Source organism: Pan troglodytes, chromosome 4 (genome assembly GCF_028858775.2).
Source record: "Pan troglodytes isolate AG18354 chromosome 4, NHGRI_mPanTro3-v2.0_pri, whole genome shotgun sequence".
Taxonomy (NCBI): Eukaryota; Metazoa; Chordata; class Mammalia; order Primates; family Hominidae; genus Pan; species Pan troglodytes.
Window position 1 is genome coordinate 134,051,248 of NC_072402.2, and position 23,287 is coordinate 134,074,534.

The window sequence follows — 23,287 nt, forward strand, 5'->3', positions numbered from 1 at the left end:
GGAAGGAAGAAAATATTTGTAGCTCTGGGAACTCCAGCTCATTTTTACCACTGCCTGACAGCCTCCACAGCAGGGTTTGTTTGAACCCCAAGGGAAAGGATATCTCAGCAGCTTCAGGGAGTGACTGCGTACTTTGGTGAAAAGCCCCAGCGAGCTCTTGGTTTAAGCTAAAAGGTGAGTTTTCCTGAGCTGAGTAAATAGTATTGTACTGTACTTGAAACTGCAGCCCGATTCTCCCAACTTCCAACAACACTGTGCTTTCTAATATTAATCTCAAAGGCCACCTTTCCCATGAGTCATCAATTTCATCTTTGAGCTCAGAGTCTTAGGCAAAGTTGCTTTTCTTAAAATTTGTGATTATTATAATATCAAAGTAAAAGGGCAGGAAGATTTTATCAAACTTGGAAGCTCTCCCTGGATAAATTTCACAGATATATATATGGTTGTTGAAGGCACAAATTAAGACACACACAAATTAAGATAATCAGGAAACAGAAAGAATGCCCAGAGGCCAGTCTGGGGGCTTTAAAAATACCATTCAGTTTTGATCAGGTGAAAAAGCTGAAAACATTAAAACCCCTCAAAGACCAATCAGCTCCTTTGCTTATGTGGAAAGCACATTGATATTTAAACATGTGGATCTCTGGAATGCTCTAATTTTCATCAGGATGAGTAATGTCATCTAATAAAAGAGCAGATTCTAAAGCATCCAGAGTAGATCCAAAGTGGGAACATAATTTAGTTTTGCTCCTTATAATCTTAATCTGAGTAGCCACTACAGGTCTGAGGGCTACTGGTGACCACAGCCATTAAAGACACTTGGATGTCTATTGAGGAGGTGGCATGAGTTTACTTTTGGGAAAGTCTACTTGAGCTTCCTTAGGGCTTTCATATGCCTTTGGAGTGCAATTCTTCTATAAGCCTCCCAGGGCTGTTGATCTCATAAGCTCTTTACATTAATACATTTTCTACACAACTAGTCCTCAGGCACACAGAGGAAGCCCAGTAAATGCTTTTGAAAGATCTGAGTTCTATGTTTCTCATGAAGACTTGGGAACTGTGTTGCTAACTGATAGGAGCCCTCGTGGTGACATTGTCCCTGCCAGTGGGTTGAGGCTGAAGATCTCTTCTGCTGTCCAGGCTCAAGGCCTGCTCAGGAACTGACTCACGCTTCTGCTCTCTCTCCTGGTGGGCTGGGGGCTGAGGTGGGAAGGGATGGTGGAGGGGATCCTAGCAGCCCTGTGAAGCTGACAGCTAGCTCCCTGTCTAAAGAGAATCTGGGTGTCATCATGGTCACCCTGTGGGAACATAAAATAGACATGAGCAAAAAGCAAGGCCAGCAGCCCCGAGAGGAGAGGTGAGATGGGAAGACCAGGAGAGATGGGGGAGCTTACCTTCTTGACTTCATATTTAATGGCGAGTTTGATCCGGCTCAGACTTGGACGGTGGTGGTCGGACCAGACTTGGAAGTTCACATCACCGTTTAAAATTGCTTCCACCTCTTCTGTGTCTCGGCACAGGTCCAGCACGCCCACTACAAAATCCTTGCATTGCATAGATAACTTCCTGTAATCGTTCTAACAGAATAAAGAGAAATCAGCGGTATGTCACATGGAGCCCCGCAGATTGGCTTGCCCAGCATAGCAGTGTCGATCAGCAACTGCTCACCACATGTGACCTTATGGAGCACATTGGATGCACTTATGGAACGCAGCAGGATGTGCTGGGTGCAGAAGGCGGGGCAATTTCTCTTGACACGCGACCTGAAGGACATTTTCTCTAGGTCAGCATGTGTGAAGGTGTGGTCCATGGGCCACCTGCATCAGAGTCACCTTAGCTGCGTGCTAAAGTTGCAGATTCCCAGGTCCCACCCTAGACTTACTGAGTCAGAATACCTGGTGGTGGGGCCAAGAAATCTGTCTTTTAACTTTGCTCTCTAATGATGTGGATGCCTGCCACAGCCCATCCTGGGCTCTTTCAAAATGGCATTTTTCTATGCCCAATTCTGAGTCAGTTCTGAGGGAGGAATAATAAGGACATGAACTTTTAAGGCTGATGTAAATAACACTTCGCTCATTTACCACTGATCTATATTGGTGACTGCTGCACACAGGAATTTTACTGGAAAGATGGATAATATACTAAAATTGGAAAAAAAATTGCACAGGTGTGCTTTTTTGTGTGCCAGAAAATCGGCTTGTAAATTATACATTTAAAAATCAAATGTAATTTAACTTTAACAGGATCTTTTCTTCCTAGAAATCCTTTTGTATGGCAAATCATGGCTCCTTAAATCACCTGCATGTTGAATAAACATTTTTAGCCCTTGACCTTGTTGTTGTTTCATATTTTTAATGAGCTGCTTTCAGATTTCTCTCTTCCTTTCCCTAGGTATACCTGTCTGAATGTCTTTGAGAGGCTAACTTCCTTTCCTAGTGACATGTCAACTTCTCTTTCCCCTAAACAAACTGCTTATGTTCTAGATAATGATCCAAAATGTTGGACAAAGAATGTTTGAGGTTACCTCATACCTCTCCTCCCCAAAAATATTTTCCCTCAGAGGCCTCCTTGCTGGTTTCTTAGTTGAAAAGAGTCTATTCAGAAAGTACACAAGAGCCAAATGTCACTTTCAATGTTAATCAATGTCAACAACCCTCAGACTGCTAGACAGTAGTTGGTAAACAGGACTGTGGTTGTGCTTTTCCAGAACATGGATTTTTCAGCCAATAGTTGGAAGCCTGGCAAACTGCAGAAGCTCAGCCATTTTTCTGAGTTAATGATTCTTATCTCCTTCCAGGGTTGCTGTATCAAAATGTCACTTTGCATTACAGAAAGAGGTAAGTAACTGCTTGTTTGCTGGGAAAAGGGAAAAGATCAAGAAAATATTTTCAGGTGAGAGTAGCTGTCCTTCATTTTTATATATAATTTAGGTAGAAGAAGGGAGTTTCAGAAATTCTGGGTGGAAAAATGATCTCTCGGCTCAGGCATGTAAGAAACTTTTGGGGTTCTAGGTTTTGGTACCTAGCACAGAGCTGGCCTGAAGTGTTAGGATTGGAAGAGCCATGCTCTACACTCCTCCAACCCTAACACTCACCCATCTGCCATTCACTCATTCATTCATTTGTCACTGAGAACCTACTATGTAGCAGACAATGAAAAATTAGTGGTGAACAAGGCAAGTCTCTGAGTAGTGTGAGGGAAGAGGAAGGGCTTGGGTTCCACCCTCAGATTTGCACAAGGCTAAGTGAAACTTGCTCAGATCTTTTCCTGGCTAATATATTCTGCATAGCACTGGTAAGCCAGAGGTAGGAGGCTCAAGGTACACTGGGCTCAGCAACATGGACAAGGTGAATCACCTCACCACATGGACCCATTCAACTCTGGCATCTCCTCCTTGATTGCTACCTTCCTTTCATAACCCACATATAATTTGGTAGCAAATCCTGCAAGTTCTACTTGCCAAATATATCCATACCCTGATCTCTTTTCACCAATTTTACTATTTCTACCTTGGTCCAAACCATCATAATGTATTGCTTGGACTAACCCTAGAAACTCCCAACTGGTCTCTCCAACTCTGTCCTTGTCCTGTGTAGTTGATTCTCAATACACCAGGCAGAGGAATACTTAGAAAAAGTAGTCAGATCCTGGGACTTCTCTGTACACCCGCTCCAAAGGCTCCCTATCCAAAGTAAAAGTGGGGTCATCAGTCACTGATCTCTGGGTCACTCTCTCACCTTCCTTGGAGATTTTAGTTCCTGTCCTACATCATTCTCCCAACATTACTGCTGTTGTTATTCTTGGTGGTTTCAAAATCCTGGAAGATGACTCACTACCTACACTATCCTCCAGCCTCCCCATTTTCTCCCTGATTTTATTTACTGGGGGTCTCCCCCGGATTCAGTCTACTCCAGCCACTCTGGTGCCCCTGCTATTCTTCAAACACACTTAGTGTGGACCAGACCTTTACACTGGCTATTCCCCTTGCTTGGACTCCTCTTTCTCCAGATATCTACATGAACAACCCTTAAGCCTTCCCTGACTATCTTTTTAAAAAAGTATGGCTCCTCCACTCCTCATTACCGTTCCCTGCTTTTCCTTTCTGTTTTCTTCATAGTACTTATGACTGCCTGATGTGCTATATATTTTACTTATTTTTATATTTATTGTCCATGTCTCCCACTAGAATATAATTTTCTTGAGGGCATGGATTTTTTTCTGTGTCATTCACAGATATATCCTGAGATCCTAGAACATTTCCTGGAGCACGGTGGGCACTCAGTAAGTTACTTGTTTAATTAACTGGAACAGTGAACTTGCCTAAGATGACACGGCTACTAAGTGATACAGCCAAGATTCAAAACAGGTTGGTCTGACTCAAATCCTGATCTTTCCCTCTCATCCTGTTGCCTCTTGGGGAGCAGCGTGTTTCCTTCTATTTGGCACACTTGAGGCTCAATTGTGCTGACTCTCAACTAACTTGGGGGAAAAAAATGTGGGTAGGGATAAGGATATATGAATCCCTGACAGATTCTATAGTATAGTCAGTAAGTGCACAGGTTTTGCAGTCAGAAGGACCTGGAATTGGAATTCTTATTTTACTACTTGCCAGTTAATTGATAAGTTTCCTATTGATAAAATTGATAAGTGGAACAAGCCATTTAACTCTTATGCATCGCAGCTTTCCATCTGTACTAAGGTACACACTGTTCAATCATTCGGAGAATTCAACACCAAAATCATGTCAAATGCTCAGGATAGTTAATAATAAATAACACAAATAACAAGATAAAAACTTAAAAACTGATAATAAAAATAAGCATGTAAATGGCAATTTACATGATTTCAAACTCCTGATCTCTTGCCATTTGTGGTTTATAATTACCGGAGTGGGAGTTAGACTGGCTCATGGGTAGGAGGAAAACAAAAAAATACTGGATAAACTCTTGACTCATCTTTCTTGCACTCCAGATAAAATCTGTAAATTGAACAAATGGACTGATGTACTATATAAGATTTTGAGACTGGGTCCTTTCCCTCGGCGTGATCACTTTGAGATTTATCCATGATGTTGCATGCATCAATAGTCAATTTTTCTATTTCACATCCACTATATGGATGTATTAGTTTGTTGATCTATTTACTCACTGAAGGACATTTTGTTGTATCCAGTTTTTGACATTTGGGAATGAAGAAGAAGGCTGCTATAAATATTCCTGTACAAGATTTTTTTTTTTTTTTTTAAGATGGAGTTTCACTCTGTTGTCCAGGCTAGAGTATACTGGCACAATTTCAGCTCACAGCAAACTCTGCCTCCAGAATTCAAGCAATTCTCCTGCCTCAGTCTCCCAAGAAGCTGGAATTACAGGCACCTGCCACCAAGCCCTGCTAATTTTTGTATTTTTAGTAGAGACAGGGTTTCACCATGTTGGTCAGGCTGGTCTTGAACTCTTGACCTCAAGTGATCACCTGCCTCAGCCTCCCAAAGTGCTGGGATTACAGGCATGAGCCACCATACCTGGCTAATATTCCTGTACAAGTTTATTGTGTGAACATAAGTTTTTTATTTCTTTAGGGTAAATGCCTAGGAGCGGGATTGCTGAATATACAGTAAATGCATGTTTAACCTTGTAAGAAGCTTCCAATTTGTTTCTGGAAAGGTTCTACCATTTTATATTCTACTAGCAAATTATGAACGTTCTAATGCTCCATATTTTCACCAGCACTTGGTATTGTTAATTTATTTCCTGTTTTTATTTTCATTTTTAGAGTTGGGTCTCACTATATTGCCAGGCTGGTCATGAACTCCTGGGTTCAAGAGATCCTCTTGCCTCAGTCTCCTGAGTAGCTGGGACTACAAATGCAGGCAACTATGCCCTGCATGTCAATTTCTTTTCTGTGTCATGGTATCTCATTGGGATTTTAACTTGCATTCCCTAATGGCTAATAATGCTCCACATCTTTTCCTGTGCTTATTTTCCATCTTTGTATCTTCTTTGATAAAGTTTATATTAAAATCCTTTGTGCACTTAAAACATTGTTTTTAAGTTGTTGAGTTTTGAGAGTTCTTTATATATTCAGGATACAATTCCTTTTTAAGAGATAGGATTTGTAAATATTTCTCTTAGTCTGTGGCTTATGTTCACATTCTCTTAGTAGTATAGTTCAGAGAGCAAACATTTTTAATTCTGATGAAGTCTGATATGGTTTGGCTGTGTCCCCACCCAAATCTCATCTTGACTTGTAGCTCCCATAGTTCCCTTGTGTTGTGGGAGGAAACCAGTGGGAGATAATTGAATCATGGGGCGGTTTCCCCCATACTGTTCTTGTGGTAGTGAATAAGTCTTACAAGAGCTGATGATTTTGTAAGGGAAAACCCCTTTTACTTGGCTGTCATTCTTCTCTTGTCTGCTGCCACGTGAGACGTGCCTTTCACCTTTGGCCATGATTGGGGCCTCCCCAGCCATGTGGAACTGTGAGTTTATTAAACTTCTTTTTTTTTCATAAATTGCCCACTCTTGGGTGTGTCTTTATCAGCAATGTGAAAACAGACTACTACAAAGTCCAATCTATTATTTTGTCTTTTTGTTATGCTTTTTATTTTACAATTAAGAAATCTTTTCTTAATACAAGGTCATAAATGTGTCCTCCCCTGTTTTCCTCTAGAAGTCTTATAGTTTGTGTTTTAAATTTAGGTCTACCACCCATTTTGTGTTAATTTTTTGTATGTGATGTGAGGTGTAGGTTGAGGTATCTTTTATTGCACATGGATGTTCATTTGTTCCAGCCCCATTTGTTGAAAAGATTATTCTTTCTTCATGTAGTCTTTTTGGCACAACTGTCAAAAATCATTGACCACATTTGTATGAGTCTATTTCTGCACTCTCTGTTTCCTTGATCTATATGCTTATCCTTTCACTAATTCCCACTGTCTTTATTTCTGTAGCTTTATGTTATTTTAAAACTAGGTACTTTGAGTCCTCCAGCTTTGCTTTTCTTTTTCAAATTATCTTGGCTTTTCTCATTCCTTTCCTTTACATATAAATTTAAAAATAAGCTTGTTCATATCTACAAGAAGTTCTGCTGAACTGTGTTAAATCTATTGATCAGTTTGGGAAAGAACTGACATTTAAACTCTTTTGAATTCTCCAAACCACAAACATAATATGTACTTCTCTTATTTAGGTGTTCTTTGATTTATTTCATTCATGTTTTATAGTTTCCAACATACAGTTTTCACATATGTTTTGTAAAATTTATGTCTAGTATTTCATTTTTTCAGCTATTGGAATATTTACAAATTTTTCTTCATTTTAGTTTTCATCATTATATATAGAAATATTGATTCTTGTGTGTTGTCCTTATATTCTGTGACCTTGCTGAACTCACTTACTAGTGCCTTTAGATTCTTTGGGATTTTCTACATAGACAAACATGTTGTCTGAAAATACGGATTGTTGACCTTGAATAAACACCTAGTTCAAAAGTATTTCTTAAAATGGTGAGAAAATGCTCAGAAACGTGCATTTACATTGCTTTGAAGATTGATAAGATTTCCTTTCTAGGAACAAAATTTTGTCAACAATTTTTTTCTGGTTTTTAACCCAAATTAATGGCTCAGAGCTTTTTATGTAGTCAATTCAGTAAGCAGTTTTGTAGCATATTCACTATTTATTTCTTGCTCTCTGTTCAACAGAGGTATTAACTGAGATTCCTTAGTTCTCAACTATCTGAGAATTTCTTTTCTTTCCTTTTGATCCATAAATCTCCCAAGTTTATTTATTATTGAGATGAATTTCTAGCCCTAATATGGAGGATGACTCCAAACCATCTATCAAGACATACCTTTAACTTTTGATGATAGGGCCATTGTTTTGATAACATCAATTTCAGGAAATTATTAGTTTGCTTGACTTTCATTAAAAAGTTCAACTCCTCAATTTTTTCAAAGCTATTGACAAACTTAAATTAGAAGAGAAAGAGAAGCTCATTATCGTGATCGGTCAAAAGTTAAATGAATTTCTCAGACAGATGTTGTAGAGACATCCATACAATACAGGATAATTAACACTCATTCCTTAATGGAGATCTTAGAAATTAGATTTTAAAAGAGTGTGGACTTCAAATTCACTCCCCCTCCCTCCCTTTAGGGCTGCAGTTATGGGGAAAGAATGTTTATGGAAAGCTCCAATTGAAATACTAGTGGAGCTAAGTCAGCAGATGTGTACAGCTGTAAACCTGGGAGATATTTCTGCTTTTGACATTTAGGATGAGTTTGTTTAAGAAAGAGTTGCACTAACAGTTTACATAAAAGTGTTTAAAACATTTTAATAGTTCATTAAATTGTCACAACTATTCTGTAGAGCTGATAGTATTATTATCCCTAAATAAGAAGACTGAAAGTTGACCACTGGATTGAGCAAATTGGAAGTCGTTGATCACCTTGACTGGAACAGTTATGGAAGAGTGGAGGACATGCCTGGAGAGAGCTAAGAGAGCAGGAGAACAGGTATTGTGCCACTGATATCGACAGCTCTTTTGAGGAATTTTATTGCAAAAGAGAGCAGAGAAATGGAAAAGTAGCTGATGTGAGAAGTAGGGTCAAGAGAAGCTTGTTTTTTCCCTTCTTCCCTCTCTCCTTCCTTCCTCCCTTCCTTTCTTCCTTCCTTCCTCCTCCTTATAGGAGAAACTATGATATTTTGTATGCTGATGGGAATTTTCTAGTAGGTAGATACGCTGATCATTGTCTATGATATCAGTAGATCATTACATTAATCCAGTAGTTCAGAAGCATATATGAGGGAGGATTGAATATAGTGTATTGAGGCAGGAGAACAGGGTCTGGAGGCAGGGAACTTAAGGCCAATTCACGCTGAATCAAGGAAAACATCAAGGTCTAGGGGCAAATAATCAGAGGCCAATTTGTGCTGACTTCCTAAAAGAAAAAACACCAAGGTCTGGGGGCAGGGAATCTCAGGCCAATTTGTGCTGACTTCCCAAAGCTGGATCAAAAGGAAAACACCTGGGTCTGGGGGTCGAACACCTAAAGCTTCTTAAAGCTAAACCAAAAGGAAAAACCCCATCTCCCCACCTGAGTAACAAAGGATCAAAGGCTACTCTCCCTACAACCCTCTCCCTTCCACCAGTGTCAGATGGAAAGGGAGAGTGCCTGGGATTGATTGCAGGCCAAGCCAGGACCATCCCTTCATCTGCACAGGGCACCAATTCACATCAGCCTTTAATTAGCCACAGACCAAATCCTTCATGCAGATAAGGGGCAGCTGGTAAGAACTGAAAACTGAGTGCTTCAAACCCAGAAAACTTTGTAACTGGGCCCTTGAGTCACTTGCTCAGGCCCATGCCCACCTTGTGGAGCGCTTTCTCACTTTAATAAATTGTTGCTTTCACTGCTTCGTTACTGTGTTTCTTTCCTCTGCTACTTTGTGCATTTTGTACAATTCTTTGTTCAAAATGCCAAGGACCTGGACAACTCATTGTCAAGACCCTCCACCAGTAACAGTATGAGTAGAGGAATACATGTATATAGAATCACATATGGTTTAGCTACAGTAATAGGAGGAAAGGTCAGTATGTAGGTGAGGATGCTATTCGGTGGGTGCATGGATGGTGGGGTCCTGTAGACATTTTCCTCCTGTTGCTTCAATTTTTTCTTTCAGTGCAATAGAAATAAAAATTATCAGCTGAAAGTAAGAATAGGGGAAGAGGTGGTGGAAGTTTGGGGAGAGGAGAGAGTAGATCTGAAATAGCTTTTAGGAGAAGATGAGAAGAGATGGATTAGAAAAATCGGATATGATTGCTGGAGAACAATAGAGCCCATTTGAAGTTTGTGGTCATAAATTTAGAATGAGGTCAGTTAATGTGGTTGTTTTTTTTTTTTTCCTAACCACATTCACCTTCCTGGGTGCTAGCATGGAGAAGATAGAGAATTATATTTTACCAGGGTTGTGTTTTTGCCAAAGAGTGCAACAAGTCAAGAGAGGGGCAGAGGAGCTGAAGTGTACCTGAGGGAGTGATCACAGTGACAGTTCATGGAATTGAAGCTGATATGAAAGGAAGACAGAACTTTGATGGGGAGAGGGAAAGTGAAAAGATGGCTTGATCAGTTCTGAGGTTAGAAGACCTGGGGGGAGGTGAAAGATCGACAGAGTTGAGGCATTCAAGGGAGATGGAAAAACTGGAGTCAGAGAGTGTGATGTGCAATGCTTAGATAATGGAGGGTTTGCATTTATTGGTCATGGCGAGGGTTTGCATTTATTGGTCATGGCATGTGTTGGCTCACATAGGCTCTCGATGACTAAGGTACAGAGGAGGTTAAGACTGCTAGAGGAGGTAAGTCCATAAAACTGAGCCAGCGTGTTGGAAGGATGACCTGTGTATATATTGAGGTGACAAGAATTTAAACAGCAAGAACCAAAATTGTGATAGAGTGACCCATTGTTGCAGACTACAACAATGAGAGATAATGGGTGATATAATATGTTGAAATATAATTCAAAGGTAGATGTTCTTAGAGAGGAGAGAAAGGAGAAGAAGAGAAACTTCTTCCTTGGAATTGGCAAGAAACAGCAAGGGGGATGCCCACCCCATCTCCAAGCCCAGTGCTCTGAAGATTGGGAGCAAAACCACCTCCACTTGAAAGGGCTGCAGGAACACTGTGTCCTCAGGGCAGCCAGTCTTTAGAGAGGGCAAGAAGGTGGCACATCGCTCAGAGAAGGGGTTCAGTGATGGGGGCTTTGCTGAGGAGGGACTGTGACTTCCATAGCATGAAATAGGAGAGCATTTGGAGATGAAAAGGAAGGTATGAGGATGGAGGAAGGGATCTGACAGTCTTCTGGAGAATCACGTGCAGGTTCTGAGGGGTGACTTGGGAGACAGTGGCTTCCCAAGGTGAGGACCCATAGAGGGGTTAAAACATGTAATTACAGGATGTTGAGAGGATTCAACGTGGTAAAGTGGGGAAGCACACAACCCAATGCTGGGCACACAAGTCACCTTCAGTACCCTTTGGCTAACACAGGACTTAGAAGTTGCATCTTGCCCGAGTGTTTTCTTTCTGCACATCCCCAACTCAGCTGATGGGTAAGAAAGCTCTGGATGTTAAAATTTAACACACATGGCTGAATTTTTATTAATTAAAACTGGAATCATTAAAACAATTAATAGATGTGAAATACTGGGTAAGAACCTGAGCCTAGTGCTCGTTATGGCAGATGAAAATTGAAAAGCTTCAATCCATGTTTTAGCTTCCATGGATACAATTAATTGTTTCATTAACCTTCACCATATCAATAAACTCATGCTCCAAAGGATCAAGGCAAGTACCCTTTGGCATTTCATCTCCATTTAGGAATGCAGATCCAAGGAAGGTGGTTCAAGTTTAGTGCAGAGACCAACAACATTTATCGCCTCAGCTTTCTCAGGGGGATTTAGGCAACTCCTGGGTCCTCAGAGTCCAGGGTTCTGCCCCAAGGGTGGAGCAGGATAGGGCTGGCTCTTTGTCTCAGTGATCCCCTGAGAGGTCTGACACTCCAGCTCTGCCACTGGTTACCCGCTGCTTCCCTGACTTTATATGCTCTCTGCAGGAGGCTTTCCTTTATTAATCCCAAACATACTCCCTGCTTTTCCAAAGGGATCTCTGTGTCCTAAGTGTTTCAGCATTCAGGAAAGATGGCTGTGCATTGGTGATCTTAGAATTTTTCGTCACAGGCCTGATCAGTCTTTGAATGAGAAGGATGACTGGGTGGTCAGTATTTGGGTTCAAATCACAGCTCTGCTGCATCATGGCTGTATGATTTTGAGTGTATAACTTAATCTCTCTGTGTGCTCTAATTTAGTCTGCATAATGGGGCTGATAATGCCATCTACTTTATAGGGTTGTTGCAAGGAGCAAACTGAAAAAGATAACCCAAATAAGGTGCTTCACACAATATGTGGCAAGTATTGACCAATATTATGATGATCTAGAGTATATAGGTTAGCAGAGAGCATAAGCACAGATAACTTGTCTATTTGGGGGTTGATCTTCAAGTGCCTCATCTAACAAAGCTGGCAAACCTCATTGGATTTATTTCCAGAGCTTCACCCTGTGTGAGTCCCAAGGTAGAAGGTGCAGGCAGCAGGGAAGAAGTTTGGGGCACAGAAATTGGGGCAGGGTCCTGCTCACTTACCCCTCAAGTGCAGGTGCCCGGACGCTGAACACTGAGTCTGCAGGTCACTGCGCACCACCTTCCTCAGCCAGGCAGTGCTGACAGTGCTTCTGCTGGCACATTGGTCTCCAATCTGGTTTTTGGTTTACTTAATTGTCAGCTACTGACATTGTGAGGGGCCCATAGCACATTGACATTGCATTTGTGAAATCCCAGAAGTAATGGATTGCTCTGCTTGTTGTTTTTTTAACAAGTCCCCTCTGTTAGATTCAGAGGCTTGCCTGAGGACAAACACTGTCTTTCAAGGAAACGACTCAGGTATTTTATTAGCAACTCAGGTATTATATCCACTAATTCAGCAGACATATTTGGGCACCCACTGTATGTCAGGCACTGAGAATGTAAACCTACTAAAAGAAAGCCCTTGCTCTGAAGGGTCTCAGGGTCCTTCTAGAGACAATACAAGTAGCCAGATGAGGACCACAGGGTGATGTAAGTGCCTTGCGACAGGGTTGGGGCATGCTACCTGAGTTTCGGATATCACGGGGTTTCCAAAAGGAGGCAGAGTATGAACTGAGACCTGAGGATGAGCAGAAGCTAGCAGGGGTAAACAGGTATGAGGAGAGGAGGTGGCAGGGAGTGGACATTCCAGGAAGTGGGACCAGCAAGTGCAACAGGAAGAGATCATGTACGAATGTGTGGACTGTGATGAATACGAGCTGGCTTTAACCACAGCATGGTCATATGCGTAAGTTATGCACATAATTCAATATTTTACGTATTTCTCATAAATAGGCATGGATATGCTTATTTACCAAGAAAGGAATTCATGTGCGCTCTCTGCACATCCTTAGCCAGGTTAAAGATGCTGCTTGGTTCTCTCTCGTGGAACTCCTGGAAGAGCCTCTCCTCAGCTTTCTGCTTTTCCTGCTGGTTCAACTGCGGTAAAACTGGGAGTCAGGTTTGCCTATATGAACTTAGTCTTGTCCCCACAACCCACCCCTCACAGCCACCCAGCATTCTCTGTTTTCTCTCTCTCTGACACACACACACACACACACACACACATCACCTTATCACCCACAGGTTAGTGCTCCATGGTAGAGTGCTTCCTATAGGCCGTGACTCAGAGAATCCTTCAGGACATGTGAGTTGAAAGAGGAAGAGGGACCTTTGGGAAGCCCTGTGGCTCACATACATGGAAGCAGTCCCACCTGTCCCCTGCCCACCTGCCCCGCCCCCACATGGGGGTGGCCAAAGCATGATTGATTGGTCTGTGCACCCATTAGGATGAAAGAAAATATTAAAAGATATAACTATTGCTGTTATTACTGCCATTGGTTATCATTTATCAAGTGCTTACTATGTCCAGGCTCTGGGCTAAGTGCTTTATATATTTATCTCATTGAATTCTCATGACAAACCTAGGAAGTATATACTATCATCATTTTTGTCTTATGGACAGAGGAACCAAGGCCCAGAGACTTTGGTGGCAGCTGGGATCTGGATTTAGGTATAGCTCATTCCAGAGTCCATGATCCGTGATCGTAATACTGGTAAGTACTCATTTGCTAGAAACACTGACTGCCCTTGTAGTGCTCTAAAACCCTGAACATGCCCTGAAGGGCAGGTGTGGAAGGAGCATTCAAGGACCTCTCTTTGAAAGGGAAGAGAAAGATGAGGGCCTCTTCTTAAAAGGCAAAAGTGCTGAAACTTTAGGTAAAGCAATACCCTGTGTTTACACACCCGAGGGAAGGACAGGAGATGAGACTGGCTGAGCTCTGGGAGCTGAGTCCACCCCACGCTAAGTCACCAGCAGGTGTGTAGCAACAATTGGAAAATCAGGGTAGGAGTTGTCTCTAATGGAACAGGCCACTCCTATTGCTCTCAAGGCCCTAAGCCTCTTAGCAAAGTGCCAGACTGTCCACTCACCACACCCTTTTTGGACTCTCACCCAGAGATCATCACCCCCTTTCTGAAATGGGTCCTCCAGCCCCAGCTGCTATCACTGTTTCCATGGTGAGAGGTTATGGGAATGGGTGGGTAAGCAGAGGGTTTATGCAGTCCCCCCGCCAGCAGTGGCTGGGGAAAACTTGCAGCTCATTCCTCAGGTATAGAGAGAAGAATGTAGTGGGATGAGGCTGCATTGCTCATGCCGCTAAATTCCAAAGGGGGTAGCATGGTGACTGCTGCTCTGAGTGCACTGGCTTTTAACAAGCACATTTTCTGGGGTGTCTTTGACCTGTTGGAGCTGAAGCACACATAACAGCTACACAGTGTTGCAGAATTAAGCACTCTCACTACCTGGATCCTTCCAAAGCTTCATCCACAAAGTACTCCTAAGCCACTTTGCCCAAGGATTGGCTCATGGAAGACCTCAAGTATACATTCATTTACTCATTTAATCAACCAAAATGAATAGAGCATCTAGTGTGTGCTGAGCTCTGTGCCAGGGCCCTGGAGGTACAGTGGAGAGTGAGGCAGGCATGGTCTTGCCTTCATGCAGCTGACAGACCAGAGGAACACGTAGATGATAAAGGTCCTGCAGTTAAGTGGGATGAGGAACTCTCCTTTTAGTGCAAATTAAACTTGAGTTCCTTTACATCCAGCTTCATAGTTATTCCTGGGGAAACATTTCTTTCCAAATAAACCCAATTGGTAAGCTGCAGTAACTGGATATAATTCTGTTAGGTCAAAAGCTTGAGAGGTTTCCAGAAATCCACTTTTACAAAGTTGTTCCGCTCAGTTCAGCATGTGCTTACTGAGCCTTGTGTGAGCCAGAGCTGTAGCCGGCACTGGAGATTCTAGGAAGAGTGAGCTGGGTTATTGCTCACCCAAGGGGGAGATAACACACAAGTCAGTCATTTCAGTATTCCCTAGTGAGAGCAAGTCACTCACTCACCAAGTATTCCCCAAGTACCCACTCTGTGCCAAGGCTGTCCTAAATCTGAGATACAACCATTAGCAGAATGGACAGTCCCTACTCTCATGGAGCTTATATTTTATTGGGGGTATAGGAACTGCAGAGGTAAGCAGAGGGTTTATGCAGTGGCTGGGGGAAACTTGCAGCTCATTCCTCAGGTATAGAGAGAAGAACGTGGTGGGATGAGGCTGCATTGAGAGAGAGTGCTATTTTATATAGATGTGAACCAGGAACTCCCTGATGAGGTGATTTTGAATAGAGAGTTGAAGGAAGTGAAGGAGAGAGTTACCCAAATATATAAGGAAAGAATATTCCAGACAGAGGGTCCCCGGTGCTAAGAGGAAGAAGAGTACAAAGCCAAGAGAAAGTGAGTGTCTGGGGTTTTTGAGGAGTAGCTAAGAGGCCAGCCCTAGGTGCAATGTGGGTAGGAGTGGAGCAGGAAGAGATGAGGCTAAGGGAGCAGCAGGAGCATGATGATCAGAGCCCCAACAGGCACCTGCACGGACTGTGACGACTGCAGCTTTTCCTATGGCGAGATGGGGAGGCACTGACTGGAGGGCTTCAAGGAGGAGAGTTGACATATGATTTATGCTGTAAGAGGATCCTTCTGGCTGCCAGGATGGAAGAAACTGTAAGGGGCAAGAGCAAAAGCAGGAAGAGCAATTAGGAGGCTATTGCAATTACCCTGAGGAGAGACAAACGTGGCTTGGACCAGAAGGGAATTGAGTAAGGAGAGGAGGAGTATAAAATTCTGAATGTCTTAAAGATAGAGCCAAGAGGATTTATTGATGAATGCTAAGTAAGGAAAAAACAAACAAACAAACAAACAAGAATGAATCTAAGGTTTTGGCTTGAGCAACTAGAAAGATAGAGTTACTATTTGTAAAACGTGCACTAGGAGAGGTTTCATAATTGCTTAGCAAATACTTCCTCTCTCCCTTTTTGTCTCTATGAGAGAAACACACTTTCTTCCCCATTGATGTTGGGTTTGGTCATAGGACTTGCTTCAGCCAGCAAAATGTGGGTGGAAATGATAGCATATGTGTTCTAAACCTAGGTATTAAGAGGCCTGCATCTTGCAGTTTTCTTTGTCCTTCAAGGAGCTGCTGACCACTGCCAAGAGAAGAATGTGCCTAGGTGGCCACTACTTATACATCTTGGGCCCCAGAATGAGATACATAGAGCAGCCTCCTCCACTAACCCTCAGAATTGTGAACATGAAAATAAATGTTAATTGCATAGACTATTGTGTTTTAGGGCGGTTTGTTACACAGCCTGACTGTGGCAGTAACTCACTGATAAAGGGAGGAAGGTAGGCTCAGTGCTTTGGGACATCAACATCAAAGACAGGCTCTTAGCCCTATCTGGGTGCTCAGGGATGTTGCCCCAGAGGTAATAAGTTGTTGCTGAGTCTTGAAGGCTAAGTCAGTGTTTCCCAGTTCAAGAGGTGGAACAGGGCATTCCAAGCTGAGGACAGCATAAGTAAAGGCACAGAGGCACAAAAACATGATATATGATTATACAGGGAACTATGCAAGTAGATGTATAGGGTGGCAGAAGATGAGTTAGGAGAAGTTAACAGGAGCTGGATCATGGAGGATTTTGTATTCTTGTGTAAGGAGATTGGACTTTATAACATAGGCAGTGAGGGCCACGAAAACCTTTTCAGCAGGAGAATATCATGGTCTGATTTATATTGACGTGCTATCCTTCTGGCCTTATGTGGAGGACAGCTTCAGTGTTTCAGAGTTTCATGGCCTGGAGGCAGAAGGATAGGTAGAATCTGTTGGAATCATCTGGTCAAGCGCAGTGGTGGTAAGGATACAGGGATGGAAATGGAAACATTCAAATTTTAATACCAGCAGGATTTAAAGTACAGGGAGAAAGTGAGAGCTCAATATGTGGCATGCTTGGAACAGCAAACATTGGAATGGATTTTCCTAACATGTTAATGTCTGATGGAGTTATAGATGATTTTTCTTTTCTTCTTTTATACAAATTTATTTTCTACAGTAATCATGCATTCCCCATATAATTACAAAAACATTTTGGATATGTTACAGTGTTTAAATCTGACTGTTTTCCTTTGGATCAAGTTTGCTGAACCCTATAATTTCAGTGTTGGAGAGGGATACCCACCCTTGATGCTCTCTTGGCCAGGGTTGCTGTCTTCTCTGAAAATTTGATTTTTTTTTAAAAATAACAAATTGAAAAATTATCCAAAAAGAGGTTCAGAGTGAATGTGACCTATGCATCTTATTTGTACTAATTTTATACTGTGAAAACATTTCAGAGAAACACTAATTCAGAATTGGCATCATCAGATAACATGCCCTTCCAGAGGATTGTGTCATGACTCATCTGATTATGGATTCAGAGTAAGAAATGTGCATGAGACTCATTTAAAAGAGTAATTAAAGAGCACCATATGTATAGAAGTAACTTTTTAAAAATTGCTGTGATTGCTGAAAATGCTATTGATTAAGAGGGGCTAACAGCTAAATGGCAAAGTAGCAATTAAAAAATGTAGATCCCTGCTAACAAAAAATACAAATCAAGTTAGGCAAATCAGTACTTGTGATTTCTCTGCTCAAGGAGCACAACACACATTTCACTTTGGTGCTTCTGTCCATTATGTTCCCAAGTCTGGGCTGACACTCCTCTTTGTCACCTCTGAGAACTCTACTCCTTCTCAAGACAAGCTCAAAAGCAACTCCAGGATGGCTTTTCTGTATCCCTGAGGAAATCCACTCTTTCACGCTCTGGGCTCCCACAGCATTTTATTCTTTGGGTCCAATAGCCCTGTCAAAGAGCTCTCCATATTTTTAACACTTATACTTTATTCATTTGTAATTTCAGTGCAGAGAATAACACACTACAAGACTTAATAAATATTGTGTCAATTGAAACGACTTAATACATACTCTGAGTCAAGTATCTTATTTATAAGGAAGCTGAGGAACAAGTAAGTGCTAGCATGTGGCTACCAGGGAATTGATCTAGAAGTGGTAAGAGGGTATACTTGGCTCTAAGAGATGGCCTTGAAGCCAAGGCTGACTGTTCAAGGCCCCTTATGTTGTATATAGGTCACTGTAGCAATTTTCTAAAAGCCCCGGGAGACATAGGTAAAAGATGAATAAGTGATTGCATTTAAATAAGTTTAAATCTAATCAGGAAAATCAGATTACAGTTTTTTGCTTTAAACTGATTTATCCAATGAATTACTGGATAGCCCTTGGAAGTAAGATTGATATCCACTTTGTAAATGAAGAGACTGAGGCTTGACATGATTCCATTGATCTCCACAGCTTCAACAGACACCTATCTGCTGACAATTCCCAGGCTTTTACCTCCAACCTCAAACTGTATTCTAACGAGCTGATTTGAACTCCTAAGTGGTCATCTACCCTGGTAAGTCCTGCAGACATTTCAAAATCTGCAAGCTGAACATATGGGGCTTACATCTAACATCCAAACCTGATCTTCTGCTTGCTGTTTTAGGAAATGGAGTTCCCTCCACTTAGCCCTTGGAGCTAGAAACCCTATGTTCATCTTTGTCTCTGCCGATTAGTTACCAAGAGCTTTGGATTCTAATCTACAGTGTCTCTTATGTCTGACCCCTTCTCCCCATACCCACAGGCATGGTATTAATTTAAGTCCTTATCATTTAGTGTCTAGACTTTTGCACTGGTTGGTACGTTTTCTAGCAACAGTCCCATCTTCCATCCAGATGCCAAACCATCATTCCCTTCATTAAAAAGCTACGAGAGGCCAGGCCCGGTGACTCACGCCTGTAATCCCAGCACTTTGGGAGGCCGAGACAGGCAGATCGCGAGGTCAGGAGATCGAGACCATCCTGGATAACACAGTGAAACCCTGTCTCTACTAAAAATACAAAAAATTTAGCCGGGCGTGGTGGCAGGCGCCTGTAGTCCCAGCTACTCGGGAGGCTGAGGCAGGAGAATGGCGTGAACCCGGGAGGCAGAGCTTGCAGTGAGCCGAGATCACGCCACTGCACTCCAGCCTGGGCGACAGAGCGAGACTCCGTCTCAAAAAAAAAAAAAAAAAAAAAGCTACGAGATAAAACTCAAGCATCTTTATTATCAAACCTCCACATACCTCACTAACATCAACCCCCTTCCCACAAACACAACTTCCCTCCTGCCACATCTGTCCACTGAGGACACTGAGCCCGGTCACACCTCTGCACATCCTCATTCTTCTGCCTTTATGTCTTTTTTCTCTTCTCCACTTGCCAAACTCTTACTCATTCTTCAAGGACCACTTTAAAATGTCTCTTTTGAGAAGCTTTCTCTCACGTTGCAGGCAGTTCATGGCTGTCTCCTCTGTGTTCTCACAGTATTTTGCTTATACTCTATTCCACTGTGATAATCTCTTTACTCTCCGGTCCCCCACTTGCTTTGAGGACAGGGTCTGGAGCTCATTTTCACCGGCAGCCCTAATACCTGGTACAGTATCTGGCACACAGAAGGAAGACTACCTTTTGTGGGTAACTATTTAACCACTCTCAGTCTATTTCTTCACCTGTAAAATGGTAATAAAAATCTCTCCTTAAGATTTCAATTCAGATGTTGTTTATGAAAATGTTTTGTAGAAATGAGAAGCAGAAAGGGCTAGGGAAAGGAAGGGTTTTTTTTTAAATATATATACTTTAAGTTCTAGGGTACATGTACACAACGTGCAGGTTTGTTACATATGTATACATGTGCCACGTTGGTTTGCTGCACCCATTAACTCGTCATTTATATTAGATATTTCTCCTAATGCTATCCCTCCCCCTTTCCCCCCATCCCAGGACAGGCCCTTGGGGTGTGATGTTCCCTGCCCTGTGTCCAAGTGTTGTCATTGTTCAATTCCCGCCTATGAGTGAGAACATGTGGTATTTGGTTATCTGTCTTTGTGATAGTTTGTTCAGAATGATGGTTTCCAGCTTCATCCATGTCCCTAGAAAGGACATGAACTCATCCTTGGGAAAGGAAGGATTATTAAGGGATTATATAGTCTAAGCATCTGCCTTTATTCATCAAAAAGATGAACCACAGAATGGTGACAGGACTTGGCCAAGGTCACACAGCAGTTCACATTGTATAGCCTGGGTCTGCTGACTCAATGCCATTTCCTTCCACCTTTCTGATTCTGGAGGCTCACCTATTAAGGCCCCAAACTAGTAATGCCTTGAAGGATCTTCTTTTATGATGCCATATCATCTGTGACAAAGGCCATGTCCTGGGAAGAGTCTGTCCACAAGGCTTCAAGCTATTTGGTTCCCTTACGTAACCTCTAAAATCTTACTACCATGAGAAAACTCCTCAAATATTTGCTTTGGGTGATGCACAGACTCAACAGTATGCTTCAAATCTGGTTTCTAAATTTGCAGTCTTAGAGGAGATACTTTTTAGAGGAATAAACTCTTGCTCCTGATTTTTTTAGCTTAATTAAAATATTTTCTCTTCCTGAACATTTCCTGGAGCTCACTTTCATGTTTATGTTAAAATATCTGTTTTAGGGCCAGGCGTGGTGGCTCACGCCTGTAATCTCAGCACTTTGGGGAGCCAAGGTGGGCGGATCATGAGGTCAGGAGATAGAGATCATATTGGCTAACACGGTGAAACCTCGTCTCTATTAAAAATACAAAAATTAGCTGGGTGTGGTGGTGAGTGCCTGTAGTCTCAGCTACTCAAGAGGCTGAGGCAGGAGAATCACTTGAACCCGAGAGACAGAGGTTGCAGTGAGCCAAGATTGTGCCACTGCACTTCAGCCTGGGCAACAGAGGGAGACTCCATCAAAAAAAAAAAAAAAAAATCTGTTCTAAGGACAGAAGACTTCAAATTTCCAATGTGCTGTGAGAAAACACTGGGTGAATTATTTAGAGTATAAACTTCAAACAAAATTAACAATCACCAGAGAAGAGAAGTTGTCATCAGAAAGACTCTTGGTCCAGCATTCCGAAATGAGATGGAAAAAGGCCCAAACCACTGTTTTCAAAGAGTATGTAGAAGAAGCTGGGAGAGCTATTAACTCAACAGGCAAAGACCTAATCCCCATCATGCAGAAGGCTGGCAGCTGCATGCTCCTGTCCCAAGAATGCAAACATGAGCTCTCACCTCCCAGGTCCAAACAACTGCATTGTAAGTGCGTTGTATTCTAACCATGGGAGGGAATGGTGGGGAGAGAGAGAGAGAGAGAGCAGCGATACTTAGCATTTCAATGTGGCCCTTCTGAATTTTCAAAGCATTTACCAATCAGTAATTAGCAGTCTCACTCTGGAGCTGAAAAAAACAGGACGTTATTGTAAATTTCACACTTTAGGTATGGGAGATGGAGAGATCATAGTAACGTAAAAGACGATCACACTACTAAGCATTTGGGCAGTCGTTTTCTGTTTGAGAATTGACAGTACTTAGAATATGTTCACACCATTCTTACATCACTGTAATTTTAGAAAAAGGCATATAATTTTATCTATTTTTTTCTTAGTTTTCTCAGATCTTACAGCATACTGCCTCTACGATAACTAGAGCTTGTATCTCACCTCTCCAGAGTTCTTGACCATATAGGGAGTATGAAAAAGTACAGACGGTACCACATCACCTGATCCACTTTATTGAGAGCTGATGAAAAAGTACATAGTGTCCGATCGCTCAGGCGGGACATGTTTTGAAAGAAAGCCCAAGCCAGATATTCAGAGTGTTTATCCCTATAGTATGTTTGAGCCTGTGACCTTTATGTCAGGTACTCATCACCTAGTTTATGAATAGAAAAGAAAGAGAGGCACACTTAGTTCATCAATGCCAAGTGAGATTTATGGCTTGTTGCATCTGAATGATGGAGATTTTTTCACTTTTCAATCAAATGCAGTACTCTCAGTTTTCTTGACTGGCATTAAATGGGACCCTATCTTGGATCCCAGGGCTACAATGGCATTTTCCAGCTTCTTATAATTCATGGGCTGTTGGGAGAAAACAACAACCATGAATTGTTACCACTCTACAGCCTAAAAACCAAACACGAAAATCATCCAAAACTTGAAAAAAACCCACAAAGATAAATGAAAAATAAACTGAATGTGGATTTTGACTTCTGTTGTGGCTGAAAAATACGTATCTGGGGTTTGATGGGGAAATGAGTAATCACTTCCACTGGCAACCATTTTCATTCTGCTTAATAACATTAAGTTCTTTTCATTGATATTTTCAGAAATGGGAGTCTTAGACTATGCAAATGGAATCAAATCTTGATAACTACCTGAAGGAGAAGAGGAATGTTTCTATTATGTTCCATCTTGCTACTAACCTCACAGGCTGGCTGTTCTTGCTCATTCCTGGGTATAAGCTAAGCCAACTATGGGAGGAATTGGTTTACAGTTTAACTTTAAAACAAGATGATAAGAGTCCCTTCCTGAAACTAACCCCCTCTTTGCTCAGGGACCAAAACTGCCTTTGTAAACCTAATAAATTGACCACAAGGTTAGAATTATGGTAGGGGCCTAAATTCTGTTAGAATGTAGGCATAGTTAAATTCTAACCAGTCATTGTTTTATAATTTGTCTTTTTATAACTGCTTACTGATCAGGTGTCATGTAACTGGAGGTTATTTGTAAATTCCCCAATTGGTCCTATAGATAACATCATTATTGTCAAACCTAAGACTAATGTTTGAGATCTTTTTCAGACTTTTGCATTCTGGTGACCAACTAACTCCACTTGGACCTGTGACTCATACCAAGAAACAGACTCAAAAGGTCCTGTGTCCCCCACCCAGAAATGGACACAGTGCATGAAGACAGTTTTGACATTCCTATGATTTCATCCCCAACCTATCAGCAGTACCCATTCTCTAGTCCCTGCCCACTAAATTATTCTTAAAAACCCTAGCTTCTGAGTTCTTGGGAAGGCAGAATTGAGAAATATCTCCTGTCCTTCTGCTCAGCAGCCTGGTGATAATTAAACTCTCTCTACTGCAACAACAACAACAACAACAACAACAACAAAGTGAGAGGATGTCCTCTTTATAACAGAATAAATTTCAGAGGAATTAAAAATAAAGCCATAGAAATACTAGAAGAGAACTCAGGTGCATTAAAAAAATAATCTTTGAGGAATTGAAGTCAGTACATCAAAGAGAAATCTGCACTCCCATGTTAATTGCAGTATTATTTGCAATAGTGAAGACAAGG

At 41.8% G+C, this 23,287-nt stretch overlaps 1 protein-coding gene across 1 annotated transcript in view; it reads right to left on the minus strand.

Moving 5' to 3' along the window:
- Positions 1 to 23,287, minus strand: part of TRPC7 (transient receptor potential cation channel subfamily C member 7) — a 141,973-nt gene that overhangs the window by 101,360 nt on the left and 17,326 nt on the right. Inside the window, exon 2 of the mRNA XM_016953877.4 lies at positions 1,395 to 1,577. Within this exon, the coding sequence (XP_016809366.1) occupies positions 1,395 to 1,577 (183 nt within the window). The remainder of the gene's footprint in view (positions 1 to 1,394; positions 1,578 to 23,287) is intronic.